The sequence below is a fragment of the Tinamus guttatus genome, unplaced genomic scaffold (genome assembly GCF_059628265.1).
Source record: "Tinamus guttatus ecotype Peru unplaced genomic scaffold, ASM5962826v1 Tinamus_guttatus_pri_ptg000451l, whole genome shotgun sequence".
Taxonomy (NCBI): Eukaryota; Metazoa; Chordata; class Aves; order Tinamiformes; family Tinamidae; genus Tinamus; species Tinamus guttatus.
Genome location: NW_028288985.1, coordinates 635,727 through 658,762, shown reverse-complemented (window position 1 = coordinate 658,762; position 23,036 = coordinate 635,727). Strand labels below are relative to the sequence as shown.

General features: G+C 35.1%; 1 protein-coding gene across 1 annotated transcript in view; it reads right to left on the bottom strand.

Annotated features, from left to right (window-relative positions):
• The window catches only part of CACNA2D3 (calcium voltage-gated channel auxiliary subunit alpha2delta 3), a 390,523-nt gene that overhangs the window by 205,200 nt on the left and 162,287 nt on the right, over positions 1–23,036 (bottom strand). Inside the window, exons 6-10 of the mRNA XM_088532049.1 lie at positions 21,786–21,917; positions 20,406–20,466; positions 20,158–20,308; positions 14,854–14,928; positions 3,076–3,165 (exon numbers count right to left, since the gene is read on the bottom strand). Of these exons, the coding sequence (XP_088388175.1) occupies positions 3,076–3,165; positions 14,854–14,928; positions 20,158–20,308; positions 20,406–20,466; positions 21,786–21,917 (509 nt within the window). The remainder of the gene's footprint in view (positions 1–3,075; positions 3,166–14,853; positions 14,929–20,157; positions 20,309–20,405; positions 20,467–21,785; positions 21,918–23,036) is intronic.

Here is a 23,036-nt window from a genome sequence, read left to right as displayed (position 1 = left end):
AGGATGTGAACCTGTGCGACATGCTCTAGGTGATCCTGCTTGTACAGAGGGAGTTTGGACTAGATAATCTCCAGCCTTAATCACTCTGTGATTCCATGAAAAAGAGAAATTAAAGTTCTACACTCATGAAAGCTCTAGTCAAAATATGCCTGTATTAAATCTTCTTTAAAAATAAAAATGGAAAGCAAAAATGCTTTTTCAGCTTTATCTATTTATGTATAAGAATCAATTAAATTTACTTACAATGAGTTTTACTGAACCAGAAATACCCTCCATTTGGCCCACTGAGAATTGATACCCAGGGATCTGTTACAGTTCAGGCAGAATAAACACCGCATGGATTTTTTTAATCTTGTTACTAAACATGTTAAACTTCTTATATCCTCAAACTTGATTAAAAAAATTAATGTTTTTAACTTTTCTGAATATGAACTGTGAAGCAATGAGAAGTACTATTCATTCTCAGAAAGTGTAATCAGAAATATTTGGAATTATTCACCACTAACACTACTAGGAAAAACATTCTTTACCCTTCCTACTAGCAGCTTGGCTGTCAGCACAACAGCCATGTGAGAAGTGCCCCATCTCTGCTTGTACACCTGAACTGGAACCTCTTTGATAAGCAGCAGCAGGAGTTAGAACAGCCTAAATACAGGCAGTAGCACTTTCATCACAAAACAAAACAACAACAACAAAAAAAAAAAGAGGAAGAAAAATCGCTGATCATCTAGAAAATATAATACATACATTTCCACCCAGTAATCTGGGCATCAAATGACTATCTCAGGTTTGAATTGTGTGATAATCACCCCTTTTTTGTTGTTTCAGAAAAGTTTTTTAAAGCCTTTAAATAATCTTGATTCAAAGACAAAAAGTATTAGATGTACCAAATTTTGTGTAACATTTTTTAATGGTTGCTTAATCACTAAATGTCCTCACGATTTTTTTTCATTCACCTGCCAGCCATCTGATACTGACTTGCCTAGATGACTCCTCTCCTCTCTAAATCTTTCTCCATATGTATGTGTTCTAAATCACAATAAGGTTGCCTCCTAATACTTTTAAATTATCAGAAAGAAAACATATACACACACACACACACACACACACACACACATCCTAACATACACTTTCTTGTTAATGAAGAAAAATCTTTTCTGGAAACAGCAAATCAGTTTTAGTCTTAAACTGCAAAATACTAGTTTAAAATAATAATAAAAAAGGCTGTGAGAAATGTATTAATAGGCTTATAACCCTGCTGGCAGGAACTGTTCCTGTTGGAGGGTGGTTAGTTGCTTCACACATGCAGTTAAATGGATACCCAGAAAAGTTATAAAAGAAAAGGGTTCAGGCAAAATATTAAATGCAGACTACATGCAGCATCATTTTGAAATAAGATACAGCTAATATTCCAGCTCTTGGAATGTGTATGTCCTGAGAAAAAGACTTCAAGTTTTCTTTAGGTCTCATTGATCAGTGAGAGCAGGTATTTCACCTTTGGGCTCTTGGCATTTGGACATAAAGGAAAGATGTATTCATCTTGAACTACTTCACTGCTAGCCTTCAGGCTAAGGAAAACCAAAATACCTCACACTTAACTCCCTCCTTAAAATCTACGTGAGCCTTTGACATCTTTGGTGTCTCAGCCTCTCACAACAGCATTTGCTACACGTGTCTCAATGAGCTTTGCGATCTAATGGTTCACGATGCTGTAAGTGCTCGTTAGTGTAAAGATCCTGGAAGAGAGAGCTGTTTATAGGTGGTCACAAAAAAAAAAAAAGATATAAAAGATATTTTTCCTTATAAAAAACTTAAATCTAGACTCATCTTAACAAAACAGAAGCTTCAGGCAGGAAACACTAGGTAGAGTTTTCATTAGTAATATCACAAGAAATATTTAATAGTGACATTTTATTTTAATTCCTCATAATACATATTATGATGACTTCCTCACAGTATTTTTCTTTCATTTTTACTACCCTTGATTTTTCTCCTTTTTTCCTTCCTCATTCCAATACATATTCTCAGGAAAGCAGAGAGACAGTTGAATCAATATTTTTAGAAATATTTCAATATTGTTAAAATTATTCTCTGCTGGAATATATAGCATAGCAATATATTTTAAACTTATCAAAATTGATTTAAAAATCTCTCTGAAATACACTACATAAATTCTTTTCATAATAACCAATAAGACTGATGAACACCTTGTGAGGAAAAACACTTCAGGCAAAGAAAGCAGGCCTGAATTTAATTAAATTTTTCTTTGAAGGACAATATCCCAGAGTACTCAGCATACTACATTAATTTTAAGTGGAGTTTGGGAGGGAAATTAGATGTTCTGAATTGGATTATCTGCATTTTCATGATGTCCAAATTGCAATGACTGACGGCCTGTTCATAGATATTATTCACGGGAATGTTACAGCAAATCAGAAGTTGGCCTCAAGTTTTGGCAGGTAGATAGCAAAAATAATATTAATACCTCTGAGCTAAGAAAAATGATTCCAAATGTTTTGTGTTGAAAATTCTGTATTTCTCTCACTATGCTAAAGTTTTAGACAAATAAGTGCAAAACTGTTAGAGTAACTCCTGTTACATAAACCGTAAGAAATATTACTCATGAGGCCAAAAGTCAAAGCAATGAGCAATCACTTAGTGATTGGAACAATTATGTGCATTTTTAAAATGCTTATGAAATGCAGCATCTCTTGTAATTGCTAAAACATTAGTCCTTCCAAAGAAAAAGGAATCATCTAAAAATGGGAGATCAGCATTTTACTCTGATAATAACACCTCCACCAGCTATTAAAATAAACTTGTGTGTAGGTTTATCCTGTGCAAATACTCACACATGTATATACGCGTATATATAAACGGTCAGTATATATAAAATGACAATTTTCTTGCATCTTTTATCACCTGTAGGTGATTTACAATTTTTGTTATATAAGGCAATGCTTTATCAACATACTACTTTTGAATCAGTGGACATTTATTATCTTATGATTGCTAGTAATTGCTTAAAAAACAGGAAAGGTGTCAGCAGGGCATATCTAAAGAGCATTAACTTACTTCATTGAGCATGTTGAAAGCTTCATTTAAAGCAATGTCCAGCATTCCAATTCCTTTTGCAAAAAGCTTATCAAGGTGCTCCCTGAAGTGCTGAAACATGAACATGAGAAATTTTGTCAGTAACTGCAACAGCGTACATATTAATATCAATAATTAAGGAAGCTCAAAGAAAAATGGCATTCCTATAAGATAATGGCAAAGCAAGCACTTCAAATTGCAATTTTTGAGAGAAATTGTAAGCTATGAATTACTAAGCAACACATTTTCAAAGCAATAATAGCACTTCACTGCATACTTCCTTCTGAAAATAATACATTCGGAGAAGGAAGTTAAACCGCTTAAATTTATAAGAGCAATGCATCCTTAAATACAATATAAGGAATCATAATAATCCATAAATACAATATAAGGTATCAACAAGTAAACAAATCATTCCTTTAATTCTATATGATAGAAAATATTTTTCTTTCATTTTGTAAAATAAAAAGATATTGCAGCAGTATTTTAGAGCAGTATAATTTATTTGAAATAAGAAAATGGAGGTGTAAATGGTGGGAAATACTAGTGTAGTCATACAAAGAGTATGATAAATCATACATTTTTCTTAAAATATTATTATATACAACAAAATCAAAAGGGATTATTTTTGGATTGAAATTAAAATAGTACTCTCCTTTGAATTGTGCTCTTCACATTTTTACAAATAATAATAAAAATAAAATGAAATAAAATACCCAAATATTCAAAAAACTGATAGTTTCCTTGTATTTTATATCCCATTTTTCATTTCAAAGCATCTCTGAAATTTAGGTCTAAATTGATCATAAGTCACATTTGTTATTTAATGTGTGTTGAAACATGAGAGGGGGGAAAGCAAAGAGGACAGTTTCCTAGACTGTCCGTTAACATCAATACTCAGGTTGGCTCCACCTCAAGCATATGGCCATTAATCTAGACACCAAAGCTTAACAAAAGTAAAGAACTGTTATAGTCATTAAAGCAAGTTAGAAACTCAGAAAATACATCAGTTTTTTTAGAAAATATTTCTAGTTCTAGAATATTCAAGTTCATATGAATTTAAAATTTCTCATTGAGATTCCTTATAAAATTTTCCAAGAAGCATCTGAACAATATTGCCACACATAACTGATACTTTCAAAGCTGGAAATTTTGTTAATGGTTAGGTACGACACAGAAAAGAAGCCTTTACTATTATTCGTTTCACTGATGTCAAAGACTCTTTCACAACGAGGTTGTGTATTGACCAGAAGAGTTCAACCTGCTGAACGAGCCCTGCGCCCACAGCCCTCCCCTCGCAGAAACGCGGCAGAGGTTCATCTACAGCTGTCACAGGGGCGTCCACACTACCCGAGGGAGTCGCACCAAAACAGACTTCTCGGAAAATTCATTAAGCCAAATTTTATAAGAATCTAATCATACTTTTTCATAAATCAGATAAATGTAAATTGTAAAAAATATTTAACTTCTCTCTGAAATACATTACTACTCAATAAACTCGAAATATTTTGTAATAAAACAAGCTCTGAACATTTCATTGACACTGTGGAAGGTTTATGACAACGCATATACCTTATCACAATATACAATGCACATACTAGAATACATGGCCTAAGCAGATTACTAAAAATATTAGTAAACTATGCAATCTCTAGTGTATAATTCATTTTATGCAATCTGTCAAAACTTTCTTCACTATAACAACACATACATGTTGAAAATTATATTGTTGATATATGTACAAATACAATAGTGATGTTTGTTTGACATACAGAATGATAAAAATGTTAAAAATCAATTTCATGCACTATGAATTTTAACAAATCAATATTTTCTGCCTCCAGGCTTCACAGCAAACAGATGCTACTAGGTGACTCTGCAAAGGGACTGAATTATTAAACTGAATTTGTGTTTTTTACTAAGGTTCCACTATCTGTCTTTGAAGGATTTCCAATCTTGTCTTTGCTGTTTGAGTATTTCAAGACTGTGTATCCACCAGAAAAATCAAACACCACGTAAATTACCATTTCTTTACTGTTCAGTTTAGGCGTTGTCATAGCAGGCTCCCTGACTGCATGGCATTGATCGGATTCGTGCCAGAAGAAGCCGTGTTCCACTTCAGAGGCAGCACAAAGGGCTTCCTCGGGTAGACCAAGCCACATCTAGCTGAGGTTATTCAGCAATCACGACGTGCTAGTGCCCCTACTGCTCTTCTATAGAGACACTGCTTTTCACTCAACAACAAAGAGTAACACCTTATTCTGGCTTCAAATGACACACTATTGACACAGCCATCAGCAATGCTGGACCATAAAAAGTGTTATTTTGAGAAAGATTTATGGGAAAAACACAAGACCCCATACACTCAGCTTTTCCCGTTTTACAAATCTAGTTAATACAGCAATGCACTTGCGGTTATGTTTTAGCATCCTTCCGCTATCAGAAAAGACAAGTTATTTTCAAAAGAATCGTCAAATTTGGGTACAAGCATATCAGTGTTTCATACTAAGGTATCCCCTTCAAAATTTCCCTGCGACTTGTCCACACTTCTCTGCAACTTCTCCATAATTTGGTGCCTTCCGAATGCACGATAAGCTGCATAAGTGCATTTCAACCCAGCTAGGACCAAGTGTCAGATCAATGATTTATCAATTAAAAAAAATTTTTAAAAAAGTGAAATGAGGTTTTAGGGCATCAAACATTTCAATTCCCCTTTAAATAACTTTCTAATTGAACAGAGCCTAGAAAACAGGAATTCTTTGTTCTTAATGAACAAAAAGGCCGTTAGTGTGTTTACATTTAATCTTTACATCTTAAACAGTTCTTTCAGTACAAAACTGCACAAGAAATAATATTTCTCCATCTCAGCTCTCTTTACCGCCATACTGGAGGCCTTGTAAATGAACATCTGAATTACCTGGGGGTTGAACTGGGATCTGTTCAACTGCGTGCACAAACATTTTAATGCAACTGTGTGCCTAATTTCCATGTGCAATTACCAGAATGTGCAATACCTAACTGTGGACTCAAATATCTAATTGACATGCATAAGCTTGGTAATTCCGAATGCAGATTAGGCACACAATTATCGCAATCAGACTCTGATGTCTGATTACAAAATTATAAGTCCAGAGCACAACAGGGGAAGTTGTGCCTTCCTACCGCAAAGCAAACGGGTGCGCTCAGCTGCGGAGATACCTGCGACCCGTTGAGAAGGGGCTGAAAAACAAAAGCTGAAGACAGCAAGGTCACAACCCCCCTCATGCATGTCAGTGCAGACATCTCCTGCATGGTTCAACCCAGAATGCCAGCGCTGCGTACGTTTGGATGCTTTCCATTGACAAAAGTAAAAAGTCACAGGGATCCTAAATTCTGATCCACGTATATAACACCAAAAGCATTTTCCCCTGTTTTCTTTTCAATGTTTGTAATTATCATTTGACAGTACCTTCTAAGATAGGCAGAAACTAAAATCAGGACAGGTATTCCTGTCCTAAGCGTAGTTAGGAATATTCCTGGTTGAAGAACAATCAGAGTTATTGAACAGCCTGGCTTATTGAACGGCCTGCTTTACTAAACACGACAAACAACATTCTGGAACTGTCAGAAGCCCGTTTTGGCATCAGGTAGCCCAGTGGTGTCTTAGACTACATCAAGACTTAAAAGAAGGTGCATGCAAAGAGGTTTTTGTCTTGATATTCTATTCTTCATGGGGCAGTAATACAGAATATTAAAATCCACCTCTGCTGCATATGGCTTTGGTGTAGCTGAACAAGAGGATAAATGTGTAACTATTTCTCATAATGGAACTTGGAGTTCCTCCTATAACAAGATTATTGAAAATATTTTCTGGAGCACCCAGATGTGTTCCCCATTTTTTGCCCCAGAGCTTAATCAATAATTGTATGGATTTTGGACCCTATGGACCCTACTTGATTGGATAATTACACTAAATTTTCAAACTGCAGGGATTAGACTAAAATTGTTTGGCAAAATAAGCTAGCAAGTCATATTTTTGTTGCTTCATTTTTCTATTTCCTACTTGTAATTAAGTTCTAATAACTAATAAAATAATACAAGTAATTTATTTTAACAACTTTAGGAGATGAAAATTTGTACTTAGGAAATGACATGTATGATTTTGTAAAGATTCAGATCACTTTCTCAAATTATTCATTCAGAACATTGAGTTAAATCATGAGAACCACATTAGATAGAAGAATATGGAGGTACAGGAGGCTAACAATACAGGTGAAAATCTGATGATCCCTTCCTAATTTCAGGTCTTTGTGGACAATCTAAAAGCTCATCTGAGATGAAAGCCAAACAAATTTCACATATCTCAACTTATTTCTCCAGTAAAAAACAGATACCATAGCCAGCTTATTACACTTTCTATGGAAAAGGTTGTCCGGAAACATTTGGGCAATGGAAAAGAGTGGCAGGGGGAAAGGGGTGCAGAATGCTACTATCTCACAGCTATAATCTTTAACCGGCCAAATCAGTTTTGCATGCTTGATCACCATTCTTTTTCTTTCTTGGCAGAATTTCCCAGCTTTGTAGACCGAATGACATACTGGTTTATCTAGCACATAGGAAAAGTGAATGATGAATCAATGATTTGGAGGCAATTTTGAAGAAATTTTGTGGTGCCTCTTCTTTTCAGTCTCTATCTTACAGGCTATTCTAGTGGCTTCAGAAGGCTTCCTCTTTGATATTATAAGTACTGACTGTTATCCAAAATCTCCATAAGATGACAGATTTTTATATCCTGGAAGTAAACAGAATGAAGTTGTGCTCCAAACAAACTAAAAAGACCTCTGTGTCTGCACTAAAGCCAGGGCAATTTTTCGGCATCTGTTAAGATCATATGATGATATCCTACAGCCTTCAAAGTCTTACCCTCTTCAAGAGGAGAAGGAAGTGCTGCAATATTCATTTGACAGATGGACAAACAACTGAGAATTAGTGATATTCTGAAGTAGAGAACTAAGTGCTAGCTTCCCAACTGCCAGGGTGCCCTAACAACCATGCCATCCAAGAGCCTTAAAAAGAGAGACAAGTTGTCAGTTAACATAATGCCTAATATCTGGCATTTCCATTTTGCTCCCCCCTGCCACCCCCTCGCGCCCCCCCCTTTTTTTTTTATTTTTATTTTTTTTACAAAAGGACATTTGGATAATATTCACTGATAGATCCTGTAGCATCACAACAGAGCTAGGCACAAAAAACCTCTTGCCTGAGGTTTTAATTGCCACACAGCCCACAAAACCTAACAAGCTATTTTAATGTCTCTTCACATGAGGACACCACCTGAGACATGTCTTGAACAAACAAAGCTTGCTAAGGCTCACAAGAGCAGATCCTGGTTCAGGAAGACCTGAACGAAGCTGTTTATTTCAGAAGCTGACGAGCTGTTTGCCTTATATTTCTATACCACTGACAGAATTGAAACACTCTGGGTCGTGAGTTGCAGCCTTCTGACCCAAGGAAGTTCCCACATCTTATATTCCTATCTACGTAGCTAAAACAGCTTCTTTACTTTACTCCATCTCAATATTAGGGTTTCCAAATCTGTTCCTTGAGTTATGCTCAAATTCCCACTTATACCAATTCTCCAGCATTTTCATTATAAAGAACTGTGCTTTGAGTTCCCCGTTGGTGGGACAACATGCTACATAGTATCCTCAGTCCCCTCTAATTTTTATTTACCTTTTATTTATTCCTCTTTAGCTGAGATTACCAAATAATACTATTACCATATTACCATTTACCACAAGTGAGAATACTTGAATTAGATCAATTTCTAAGACCATGAATTCAAGTCTAAGTATACATGAATAAAGCATTTTCCACTGATTCCAGAGGGAAGTAACAGTTCACAACAGATATATTCAACAGTTCATATAAGCATATTCATGAAATATGATATTTACTATTAATTGCCTAACAGGATGAGCTCTCTACAGGAAAGACAAACTGTTAGTGGGGCCTAATAGACTTCTCAGTCAGGTTTAGTGCAAGACTCTGCTACCAACCGTATCAGTTCCCATGCTCAGCCCCGTGTGCTGTAAGTCCCAATGTTCCCCAGACATACTTGGCAAAGCGTTATCAGATTTGTGAGGATGAACTGCAACAGGATGTGAACAATAAAAAGACAATCAGGAGGCGTACGTGTGAGGTGGGAGAGTGATGTTTACTGATATGTCACAGAGAAGTTTATCCACACGTACTCACAGCTGATAAATCTGCAATCACATCTGTGAAATGCATTTAAGCATCTTCCTATTAAACATTCATTGCCAGGGCAATTACAGGTTAGCTTGCTGGTGATGATTATCATTGTATCCAACCTCTCGTGTTCCCTAGCACATTGTGGTGGGGGACTACAGTTTATTCAGAAGAACAAATATAGAATATGCGAAGTCAAAAGCTGGTATGCTGAGCAAAGAGCTCCAGATTTCATAGACCCAGATGAAAAACAAACTCTGGTTAACTAGTTAGTTGCTTTGGGCTACAATAGAAAACTTCAGACCATATTTCAGTGATCTGAGACTCACTGGAAGTTTTGGGCATCTATTAATGGCTAGTTGATTAAAAAAAGTTCAATTTATAGAATTTGACTTTTTTAAAAACAGCAAAGCAATGCAGTCAATAGTTAGGGGGGATTTGACAGAGATCGATAGATAAATATATACTTAAATAATTTGCTTAAAAAAAATCAGTATGCAAAATTTGTATTTACAAACCTCCTCTTGGTAATTCCAGTCAGCTTCATTGCTGAATCAGTCTTCTGGTTATTTAATTTCTGGCAATTACATACAAAAATAAAAGCTCATTGGAAGTTATTATATGTTACATCTTGTCTATTTTTGTCATTCTAATTTACACAAGGGTAAATTCTTTATTTAGTTTGAGTTACTGTGCCTATCTGTGCATCTATATAATGATATATTTCATCTGGAAACATTTATAGAGAAATGTCCTCAAATCATACATAGTACATTAAAAAAACATATAAAAGAGGAATGTATATTGTAATATTGTTACTTTAAATCTGGAGTTACATTAAATCAGAATGTCATCTGATTCCTTTGGGGTAGGTAAATTGTAACATGGAGTTTCTCAAAGATGAAAACCTCTTGGCCCAAGATAACTAGTATTAAACTAGGCAGTTCCACATGTTTGCAATTTGTGGAGAAAGTGCAGACAGTGACAGAATAGTGTCTGAACTATTTCCCATTCTTTTTTAAATTTGTGCATAGCAAATTGATACACTTTAAGGTAGCAGCTGTTTAATGCTAATGCCAAATTATAAATTCATCTGGTACAATTCGAATATATGTTACATATTTTACATTAGTAAGCCCCATTTAGGATCACAGATTCATTTCGACCCCAATTATGCCACCCAATATAATTAGAGATTTAATCTTTGTGATAAACTAAACATGAAGCAAGTTTTGTAAATTATAGATAGTTTACAAGATCCTAGGAATATGTCTCCACACACAGAGTGAGCTCAAAGGGCAGGTATGTATCCACACAAAAAAGTTGTGACAAATGCTAGGTTATGAAAAAATTCAGAAAAAAATGGATCTCAGTTGGTATCTGCTATATCACCTTTAAGTTAGGATGATTCTAACAAAAAATATTGAAAATTTTCTTGTACTGAAATAAAAAAAAGCAGAAACAGTTCATTGAAGAACCTTAGGACTGAGATTCCTGGATTGCATCTTAGTAAAGGTGGTGATGCATATATTAACATCATTCACATCACTATCATATATTTTAAGTTATATATTTGCCTTTTATAAAATACTATAAAATCAGTTTCCTCAAAAGTAGTACACTTTTACAAGTTATATCTGAGAGAAATTCAGGGTTCTGTTAGACTCACACTTCTTGAAAAACAATATGTAACTTGATTTTTTGCACAGTCAACAATTTTGCAGAAAAAAGATACCTGATCAAAAATAAGTGAATATTTCTAAACATTTTGTATCATTATATTTTCCTTGTAGTTTGTTACCATTAAAAATAAAGACTGCATTACTTTGCTGTTCTTGACACTGGCAGAAAACAGGCTCAGATGCCTGGAAATGCCGGTTGTTTCAAGTAACTCTCCACTTACTCAAAGGAAAACATGTCACCTGGCCAACATGTTGGAGATTCAGGGCTGAAAAGCTGTTTTCTCCAGCCATCATTTCATTCCCACAATAAAAATGGAATAATTCCTTAGTTATATTAAATATGTTGAATATTATTTGAAAGCCCGAATTTTAACACACTGGTCAACTATTAATATTGTAATCCAGGAGTGATCATGGTCAAGTAACTCTAAATAGGCACGATGACAATGAAGAAAACTTCATTCCTGTCAGAAAAATAATTATTCCAGTTTTTCACTGTGTCAGGTAAGATGAAAACACTACTACTCTTCAATACAACATTCACTACTGAATTCTCATGAGTCATTCCAAAGCATCTAAATATTTTGATACCTTTATATTTTGACCAGCATAGTAATAACATTTTAGGACATCTTATTTTCTATGGACCTGACCAAAAGAATCAAAGTCAAGAAAAGTTTTTCCAGGAATTTTAGTGAACTTTGAATGAGGCCTCACGTAATTTTGCTGTGTAGTGCATTCAAAACACACAGGCATCAGGTCTGCGTAAGACCTAATGTCAGACAATCAGAAACCAAATGTGTAACTGTGAATTCATTAGCACGATAACTGAATTTCTTCTTTAGATTTAAATGGTTGTTCATCTACTAGACTCTATCTCCTGGGCTGTATTTTGGACAATGGTACTTTTGTCCCTGTCAGTATTTAGGTAAATGAACTCTTAACTTTGTTACACAAAGTAGGACAATAATAAAAATACATAGTTAGATTCTTCACGGAAACTAAGGAACCTAAATTGATTGACAAAGTCATAGTGGGTGGCATAAATTTTTTTTGATCAATTAAATTGAATCTGACGTTCAGTAACACAGGGGTACATGGCAATCTGCATTTTGACCCACTGCAGAGTACTGAAAAGTTTAACAGTAGGATTAATTCCAAACTGTACATCTGGGCAATATATTTGAGTGTCTAGCTTTGAGTCTTGAACTTGCACAGCTTTCCTATGACTCATTAGATGCACCCACAATAAAGTGTTCATTTTGTAAACAGCATTACAATTCGCAAATATGAATCTTCAAAAGTAAATGATTAAAAACAATTTATATCACTCCACATACCAAATGAATGCTATTTAGATATTCCAAAATCAACAACGGAGAACAGTAAGCAGCAATCCATGAAGAATAACTCCCGTAGAAGATGAATATGAAGGTGAAATGAAAAGAACTCATCTACAAGTTCAACAGGGTGACATACAGCATAACCAGATAGAATCAAATTTGTTTGGGCATATATCTGAAGGCCTAATCTAAACAAACCTACAGATGTGTTTTCAGAACTTTTTGCTACTTCCTATAAGGTCTCATTGACTGCTTTAGCAGAGACAGGCTACCACGCAAAATCTCAAACAGCACTGTCCAATACTGAAGCGCAGCTCCTCTAGCTTATTTTAGTTTAAAAAACTGAGAAAAGTATTTAGAGAAAGATACAAGATTGCTGCCCCTTCCTGCCATTAGGAATTTCCAGGATAAATAAGTCACTTTTAAGAAAACAGAGAGCTTTGATCAGGGAAAAATTCTATTATAATAGAGTTTATTTTAACAGATCTTTAATCTACAATAAAAAGCATTTCCTCAGAGCAAGAGATAAATGTGGGCCTTAACAACAAAATGATCTGATTTTTTTTCATTGATTTTTTTCCTCTGGTCAATTCTTAACTTTCATTTCATCTTCCACCATCACAAAGAATCACATGAGACCTCACAACTGAAAAGCCACGCTTTTATTTTGGAACTTTCTTTTAATGTTATGGAATATATGCCATTTTTTTGTATCACCTCTATTGTTAAACTATCTGCTTCTCTGTGTCATCTATATACTAATCTCTACCAATGCAACTCTTAACATTGCTATCCTAAATAAAGTATTTCTGAGCGAGAGGACGACCTTTGCTGTACTCCTCTAGCAGTGCAGCAGAGTAGTCTTCTTAGTGACTAAGCTAGGTCATGATATTTAAGTGCATAATTCCATCGCACTGTTTATTTAAGATGAAAAAACTTCATTAAAAATAAAATATGAATAATTAATTGAGGAAATATCCACCTTTCTTATTAAATGTTCTACAAGTTTCTCTCCGTTTGACAGGTCTGACAAGATACTTAGAGTAGATCTGTAGACACTGCAAAAAAGTATATTTAAATCAACCTGTGTGACACATTAATGCCTGACAGATGTTTGCTGAATTAACTATACTCATCTAATACAACATTCCTAGATTTCTCTCTTCCCTTACTAATGGAAAACTTGTTTCTTTGTAAGAAAACTCTCATCAAATTATTAGACATAGATCGTTTTAAATTTATGTCTACATATAATATTTATGTCTACATATAATATGTTTTCATTTTTTAACATATTCTAATAGATGCATTATCTTTACCATCAGTAAGATTTGTCAGAGATCTTTTATGGTACTTGACTTTAATACACTATTTTCTTTTCAATCTCCAATCATCAGAACCAAAAAAAAAAAAGAAAAAATGGCAGCCTGTACAACCCACCTCATTTTGTTTTATGAAAATACATTTACATCAAATTGAAGGTGATTCAGTGGCCTGATTACTATAGCATAAGATATTAATATGCACATAATGAAACAACGTACACTAAATCTTTCAATAATTTGTCATAATTCATTTTGACTACATTTGGCATAGGCAACAAGTTAACCCTCAAAATAATGGAAATGAAATGCAGGTTACAAAACTATGAATATGTTCTATATTACTACTGTATCAAAGGTCTCCTGAAAACTCATTTGAAAAGTTGTCAAAGTGAAGCAGCATTTTCAAAGGAATTCTGCAAAAGATTTTCTTAACTATTTCTATCAACTCAAATCACTCAGGAAATTAAATTTAAAAAAAGTACCATAGATGTAGCATGCTTTAATCATTATAAAGGTATTCTGTTTGCTTAAAGACTTCAAAGTTATTGAATAGATTTAATAATAGCATATTATATATAAACTGTGGGCTTATATCACACAAAAAAACATGTATGTGTGCGTTCTTATGGTGCCTTTTTCTTCCCTCAATATACCTATGATCCTATCCTACTTTCCTCAACTTCATGACAGCTTAAACAAAACACACCAATTATTTCTGCTTCTAAATGTAGATGTCGCTTAAACTCTAGATTGGAGACCCAAGCACATCACATTTCAGAGGGTGAGTCCATGTAAAGAGAAATTAAACCTTCCTATCCTATTTGACTGATCTGATTGGAATCCTATCTTGGTCTCTCTTGCTCACTGGCTATTTTTATTTCCCTTCTTCTGCCCCTACTCCATCAAAAAACAAAAGCATAAGCTAAATTGCATCTGGTTTAAGGACTTTTCATTTACCAAAGCTTTCTCAATTTTATTTCTTACAAACAATTATTCAACCAAATTAACTAGATGGATATGTCTTTCTTGTCACGAGTCACATGAGACACCTTTGAAATCATGTAAAGGGAATAATTTAATACATTCTAATAATGCAATTCATTTTTCTTAAGCAAAGAACCTTATACCACCCTGTAAGCCACTGCATTCCATTTCTCTTTTGTTATTTCCATTCCTTACCTCTTTGTTGGCTCTGTCTGCTTGAACTAATGTTCCATTCAGACATGGCTCTACATAGTGAAGTTCTTCATTATACTGTAGCAGGAAATGAAAAATATAACGAAAATTTTAATTAAAAGCTTTGAAAGATACAAGTTTTATGATTTAGAGCTGCAGGGAAACATGCCCATAAAGCAAAAACAATCAGGTTCATTTTTAAAAACTGACCATGTATTTTTTCTTTTGTATGGTTCTTAGTGTTTCAGAAGGTCAAACTTTTTTAAAGTAACATTCAATTTAATGAATGCCATCATGCCATCATGGGGTTAGTGGGTACTCCAGCAGAAACATCCTTCAGAAACCTAAAGGTTTCATCCTTTAACAGGCACTAAGTGAGCTTAGACAATGAAAGAAGACACGGTTCAGCCAAAAATAATAAGAGAAAACATTTCATATGATTTATATATGCATTCACTCTGTCCTTCCTCTATCTCAGCGGGAATAAAAAGAGTCTTACAGTGAAACACTGCAAAATGCAGCTTACACAAGTGTCTGTCGTTGTAAACTCACGTTGCCTCTATCCTCCTACAGCTCTGAATTTGTTCTGCTCTCTTCAATACACCACAACTCCTTTCTCTGCACATATGTCTAACCTTAGACCCCTGCAACCTGTTCCACATTGGACATCTGTCATCATCATTCATGTGAAGAGTGCAGTATGCACCAACACTCATTAATTACATAATTACTACATAACTATTGTTGCACAGGGAAGAGTGTTCAATTTGAATTGCATCAAGTTATATTTGGGGCCCTGCGCCAGATTTGATCCTCAGTTAAAGAAATACAAATCCAGAGTTACTCTGCTTACCACAGCTGGATATATAGACTATTTACATCAGCATCAATATAGTAATTGGTGCATAAAAAAAACATATGCTAGAAGGTTATTTACACATCATTTCTGCAGCAGATTTGCATGCTTCCCTAATTATTTTATTCCAGTCAATGTTAATCCAATAGATGAGTGCCTGAGGACATGTCTATTGCTCCAAAGGTCACATGAAAAATCAAGATGACATCTGGAACACTTGCGAGTCACTGGGAAGGTCCTGTGTGCATCTCAGTGTCATAGCAGCTTATTGATCTGATAAATGATGTGCTTTCCCCTGCAGTTTCTCTCTACAGACTACTCTCCAATCTATCTCTTGACAGCCTTTGCAAAATAACAACGTTAAAACTTCACAGCGTCTCACATTATAGGCCATAGTTAAGATCATCTTCCTTTCTCATTTAAGCAAAAACTAAAAATCTGTAACAAATGCTGCCTCACAAGCATGACTAACTTTCCACCACTTTACACCATTTTTTCAGCATGTTCTTTAGTTGATATTTTCTTTTGTTAAGTCTGGGTTCTTCGGTTCAATTTTTGTAGGTTTTGTAGCTTTTGTTTGATTCCTGCATAGAGACATACTTGTCTTTATATGACACGAAGCACATATCCATAATTGGTCAACACATAATAAAATCCTAGAATCTGTCTCTCCATCATCTGTTCCAGTGCCTCACACGTGCAAGTGAAATGAGAATTTCTGAATGTTGCAGTAGTAGCAATTTTTTTTTCCTAGACTATCACTACTAGGAAGCAGCTGAAAATATCCTAGTATACCAGAGCTTGCATTTAAGTCTATTAGTTTTCCTATAAGATATACTATTTTGAATACTATCTTGAGTAACTCATGTCACCAGACTATCCCTGCAGACTTGTATGTCTGTCAGCTGCAACACAACCCAGCCAGACTCCCAGAAAGGTCTCTAATACTAAACAGTTGTGTAATATAAATGATGCCCACATTTTTACCAAGGACATGCTTCAAGTTCTTTAACAACCCCATTTAACAGCATCAACCTTCCAAAAAAACCCAAAAAGTCATTCTGACGTAAGCAGCACAGATTAGAAAAGGGGAAAATCTGTACCAGAATCTTCTCAGTTCCTTCTCACCTTGAACTCAGGTATCTGGCTTTTCTGCAGCATTTAAGATTTTGTACTCAAGTGAAGCTGCATCTTGACATTGGGCCAGTGGTTTTGTTAATAACTGTTGACTTTACCAGCAATATTTGATAGAGTTCTTCAGTTGCCTGAGCAAGGAGATTTTTAAAAACAGATTTCCTTGCTTTAAAGTCATCACTTTTCACCTTTTTTATTTCCTGTTACAAAACTAATGTACCTGAGGAAAAGCCTTCTGATTTTCGAGAGCCCCACATCCACTCTGTTTTAATGTTTCCTAGTGTTAGTTAAGTCCAGACTGCCAAACTCTGGCATGTGGCACCTTTGCTTACTACAGTTGTAATAGCAGTGCTGCAATAACAGAGATGGTTGACACAGTTGTAGAATCGCCACTGCTTGGCTGAAGGGAACAGGAGCAAAGCAAAACACAATTATCATCCTTTTTGAGCTCATATTCCAACACCTCGGTCTCCTTTCATCTGTCTTGCAATTTAAGCATTTGACAAAATCTAATTCCTCATCATTTCATTTACTATTATACATGTATCTGTTTTATTAGTTCATATTATTTTGCCATGCTAGATAGTTCTTTACAGTATAACATGATATAAAATGTGTGGGCCCAAATCAGAACTAGCAAACAAGTACCATATAATTAGGTAGGGGGCTGCTAGCTTATATTGCATAATCAGATACTACCTAAAACTTGATAATATGTCTGGAGGTATATATGGTTCCAGCACAGCTAAGCAAGTAGTTTTTGCAGTCATTTTTCATACTTATTCTTTATTGTATTTAAGCTCTTTGGAGCTTAAGGTTCACAGAAACAAATTAAATTCACCTGTTGTTATGGAACAATAAAGAGATAAAATTTCACACAATATTAAGCATACTCAGAAATTCAACACAGCCTAACGAAGACTCAGCAGTGAAGTCAAACCATAGAAATTTGTATTTCTCAAGTTCTGTCAGTTTTACCACGCTCAGCAAATAACACCCAAGCACAGTCCATTGGAGATTCGCAGTTGGTCCAACCTACCCATCGGTGCTTGAATCAGGTAGACTGAAAAACAAGTTTATCCATGACCTATTTTGGATGAATACAAGAAGTTTTTAAAAAGTGCCTCTGTAGACACTGTTTATCATGGTAAATTCCACAAATGAAAAACAGGGAACTATCGCACTGGGCTTTGAATTAGCAAATAATACTCTTCTAATCAATTTTGCTAAAATAGTGCAACTGTAGCATTAAAATTGATTTAACAATCTCAGCTCGGTTAATATTTTGTTCATTTACTATTGTAAAAGCATTTATAAAATCAGCATTGGGCAAAATTAGCACTCTTTTATGATAATATTGTTAATTTAATGCATGACTTGGAATTATACTTCAAAGTGAATTGGAAAAACATGCCTCTTCCCTCATTGTTCCCGATATATCTGTTCATGCACTGGTGAACTGACCTTAAATTTTAAAGCAGACAGTACAAAATCAGTTTTCAACTTTTTTTTTCCCCCTTCTCCTAATTCAATCATCTACTCGATCAATTTCAGAGAGATTTGCAATTTTTCAGATAGATCAATTTCAGATAGATTTTGCAACAATCTATCCATGAAAACTAAAGTAAATTTTAACATTAACTTTTTATGTTTATCTTCTGGAAAAACTTGCACTTTTAGTTAGAAGAATATTTAGTAAAAAAAGGAAATGTATCTGATGGATATGAAAGAACCCAGTTAGTACACTGCGAGTGGGATTTTTGCAATCCTACTGCATATTTGTAAGCGCAATTTTTTTTTTTTAATGATGTTAGTGGATAGTGACCATAATTCCCATTATCTAATGACAATCTGCATTTTCTATGGAATACTGAAATGGCTAACAACAACCTGAAAAACATTGTGAAAAGATTCTAAAAACAAACAAAAATCTACCAGTAAAGTGCACGGTCACAGATTCTGCCGGTCTACTTTTCAGTCAGACTTGGGCTTTTCCCCTGCTAAGCTCCATTTCCCTGTCTTCCATTGACCCACACAGTTTTGCTTAGCTCTTTAGCACTGCCACCTCACAAATGCCCAATATTATTTTTTAAACAAAGGCTGTCTCTTTCAAAGAATAAATTCTCAGGAAGGTTTCCTTCCTCTCACTTCTTCTCTCTTGGCTACCTTAAAAATGGTCTTCCTTCTTCCCGCCACAAATGTTAAAGTCTCTCATTTTTGCATAACTTTTGCATGTGCTTCATCCCTCCTGCTATGCAGCCCTTGGCCCACCTTCCATCGCTCTTCCCCTTGAGCAGGAGACACAGCTGCAGAGGCACCTCAGGGAAGAGGCCCCACAGGGAACAGTGGCCATGGGATGGCCCTTGTAGGGCAGGGACGTCCTGGAGGGGATGGTGGCCTGGGGCAGCCACAGAGGGGATGGCAGCTGTGACTGTGCTGGGGCAGAGAGGTGTTTAAGTTGAGCCCATAAAATAGGGAAAATAAAAGGTATCCACTTGAGTAAACAGAGATTTAACTTGAGAAAGTAACATTCGGTTACTACTTTTTTTGAACCAAAACCATTCTGCCGCTAGGTTCCTTGGTGTTCCTATACTACTTTGAATTCATTGCCACATACGCTTTCACATACATTGTTGTGGATGAGCCTTTGACTTTCCCAAAGTACAAATTACCAATTTCTCTCAAGAAAAAGCATTGATTTTTCTTCCTGAATCATTTACAGTACACCTGTCACAACTCCTTGCAAGCACAGCGATTACACACTGAGCATACATTCAGGTATCCTAGTAATTACTTAGTTGACACATTTTTTTGTTGCTTAGAAAACTTACTCAAGCTCATTACAATTTCGTTGAAGCATGATGAACCTCTTTTTGATACACAATGTAATTGTGCTTTCCTACTGTATAGGTTTCTGGTAATTATGTAATAAACAGCTGAAGACGAATACGAAAGACATGCTGAACTAACTGCCCATCACCTGTTAAGAACACAGTCAATGCTTGGATATTTCAGGCATATCTATTTATTTCTCCATACTGAAGCAACCATTTGCATTGTTGCTAGCAAAGACTGTTATTTGCAACTCCCAAACTCACAGCAGTTTCTTTAAGGAGATTCAATTACTACTCCTACAAAAACTCTGAAAACAGTGCTACCTGAAACAAGGTGGCACTGGAAATTACAGCATCTGGACCATGAGATGTCTTCAAATATTCATCATCTCCCTACAATAATTTTCAGTTGTATTGCGGAATGTAAAATATGAGAGAGCAACAAAAGGTGGAATGAAAAAGACAGAATCCTGAGACACTCACAGCAATTATATTGAAGAAGTCGTCATCTCCGAGGGTATCCAATATGGACGATACTGTCTGCTTAGCAATAGTCAAGCGAAGCCCTTTCATACTGCCACTGACGTCAACCAAAATGACCACATCTTTTGGAGAAGTAGCTGCCTGAATGTACCTAAAACAAAAGACAAAACACAAATTGTTTATGTAATAAACGATTTTTTATCCTATCATATTTCTTAAAAAGAGATGGATAGCTCTGTGCTACCTACCATTTTCTATTTCTGCAGTCAAATGCAATGACTCCATTCTCATCAGGTTCCCATTTAATACCTGTTTAGAAATAAAAAGATTATAATTAAAGCAATTTGTAACAATAGCTGCTTAAATTGTATTTATCTGAAGAATTGGGGCGAGGCATCATTTAGAGGAGTTTCATACCTTATCAATTGAACTGTTATTATATCATGTCAATACCACACTATGCTAACATTGGAAAAATACTGTGCCTTGGGTTTACTGTAAGGTGAAAGCCTCTTCATACCTATCTGGTTCATAGCACAGAGTCTTACTAAAGTATTGACATTCTTGGTCACTTATGTGGAAATGCAAAGAATTAATAACAAATTAAGTGCTGCTGTACATACTGATAGAGCACATCATTAAAGAAAAGCAATCAGTCTTTCTAACAAAGGACACTTAGAGCAAAGTAGTCTGAACTTTAGCTTCCCATATCTGAAAACATATATGAATTTTACAGGTTGTTGACTGTTTTGTGAACCAGCTGATCTTGTCTCCAAGGCAGATATGAACTGACAAATTTTTGCCAGCTCATATTTAGTTTAGCATAGATATAACGGGCATGAAGTAATTGCAAGCAGTTAGCACAAAAATTGAATAGTTTAACCACTCCAAATTTATGCTTTTTATTTTATTCTATATTTTATTTCTGGTTACAATGTTAGACTGCCGTTTCAAAATTTTTTTAAAAAACTAAATTTAATTTTAATTTAAATTCAAGTCATATGAAATTAAGTATGTTGCAGTATCAGATTTTATTATGATTAGTAAGCACACTTTCAATACTGGAAAACCTTCTATCCTTCTCCCCCAGTTGCTATCAAACTCAAATCTTTTAGTGTTTCGGTTCTGGCAACCATATTCAGTAACTGTGTGAGGTACATAAAAATCAACTGCTAAAACTAGTGGCTGTTAATAGCACAATCATCTCACTCTAAAACTGACTTATCACAAGAAACAGCAAAATCATCTCACTTCAGTCCCGCCCAAGTGAGATTTATATTCAGTATATTATACATTGCATTTGCTTGAAAAATCAAAATCAATAGCACTGTCTGAATCTCTGTAGTCATTTACATTTTATGTATTCACTTTCTGTTTTCCATTTTTGTTTCAAAGAATATGTAAAATAGAATAAATTTTTATAAAATATAGTACCAATTTCTAAACAAGAATTGCTAGAAAATTAAGAATACTGAAAATCTTAATTAGAAATCACTTTCTCTGAAAACTGGGTTAAGTAAAATCGAGCTTGCGGTTATTTGTGAAAATCATGATTTGTGACAAAACTCATCAGGCACTTGCAGCCGTAGTATCCTCCATTGCTTCCTGGGGATTTGTGTTGTTCTTGCCTGGGTATTGCCTGAAAAATCCTTTTGCACTTCCGAAGTACTGCCAGATGAGAGAAGGGTCGCGATCAAAATTATCAACAAACACCTTATTTAAGGATTCAGACCAATAAACTCCATTCACAATGGCTGGATCTGGGGAAAAAAAAAAAGAGAGAAGTAATTTTACTTAATAGGATCCTTTGAATCCTATTATCTTCAGCTTATTCACATCCAAAAAATCTCGCAATTGCAAACTGCTGCAGAATATCTTTTGGTTTTATTGTCAATTAAGTGATTCAGAATAAATTATATAGTTGCACATTGAAAAAATGATAAAATACAGAGAAGAAATACCAGGCACATTCTGCAGCTAAGAATTAAAATTGCTCATTAGGCCCCTTATTTGGAGATACTGTACCACTTCGTTCTGCAGAACATAAATGAATTATCATAACAGATTTACTTCAGTTTACTGTCCTTATCTTTTGAATATTTCATGGTAACATTGGATATAATCTCCGTTTTTTAATTTTTTTTCCCTTCAGGTTGACAAAACTTATGACTATATTTGAAAGCTTATGGTGAGAACCTCTTATTTAAGTGAATTATGGTAAACAACCAAACAAAATCTACAGAAGTTAATTAGATAAATGTATAGCAAATAGCATCATTATTTGAAAAACACTGGGCCCACGTTTCATACCAGTTCCTAACAATGACCTCATTACTTCCGACTCCCACGCCGCAGGAAGCAGAATGGAAACCCGGCTGTTCGGAATAACCCACATCACATCACCTCCACCACCCAACTCCTAAAGCCCGGCCTGCCCAAGTGCAGTCCTAGGCTGAAGAATAGCGACTGAGCTTGACGATGGCAAAACCATAACCAATTAATGTAGCTAAAAAGTTCTCCAGTCGCAGACTGTGATACCAAGGGCAGCTGAGAGATAAGAAACTATTAAGGTATTCTCTATTCCCAATTCAACTATACATGAAGTCAGCAGTATAGAAAGGAAAAACAAAACTGAAATCACAGTGGTATTATTTCATTTGTGAAAGTGTTCACACATGCACACACAGTAACATTCATTCAAATATTTTAAAAAATGCTTCCCTTTCTTAAAAGAATGGCGCTGATTTCACAAGACTGCTTAGAATGGGATTTTAATGGAGCGTAGAAAAGGTGAATTCTTATCTCGTGTTACATTCCTCAAGGAAAACAGCACAAGAAAATAGGAAATATGTCAGATAGACATCTCTGAATGTTCCTTT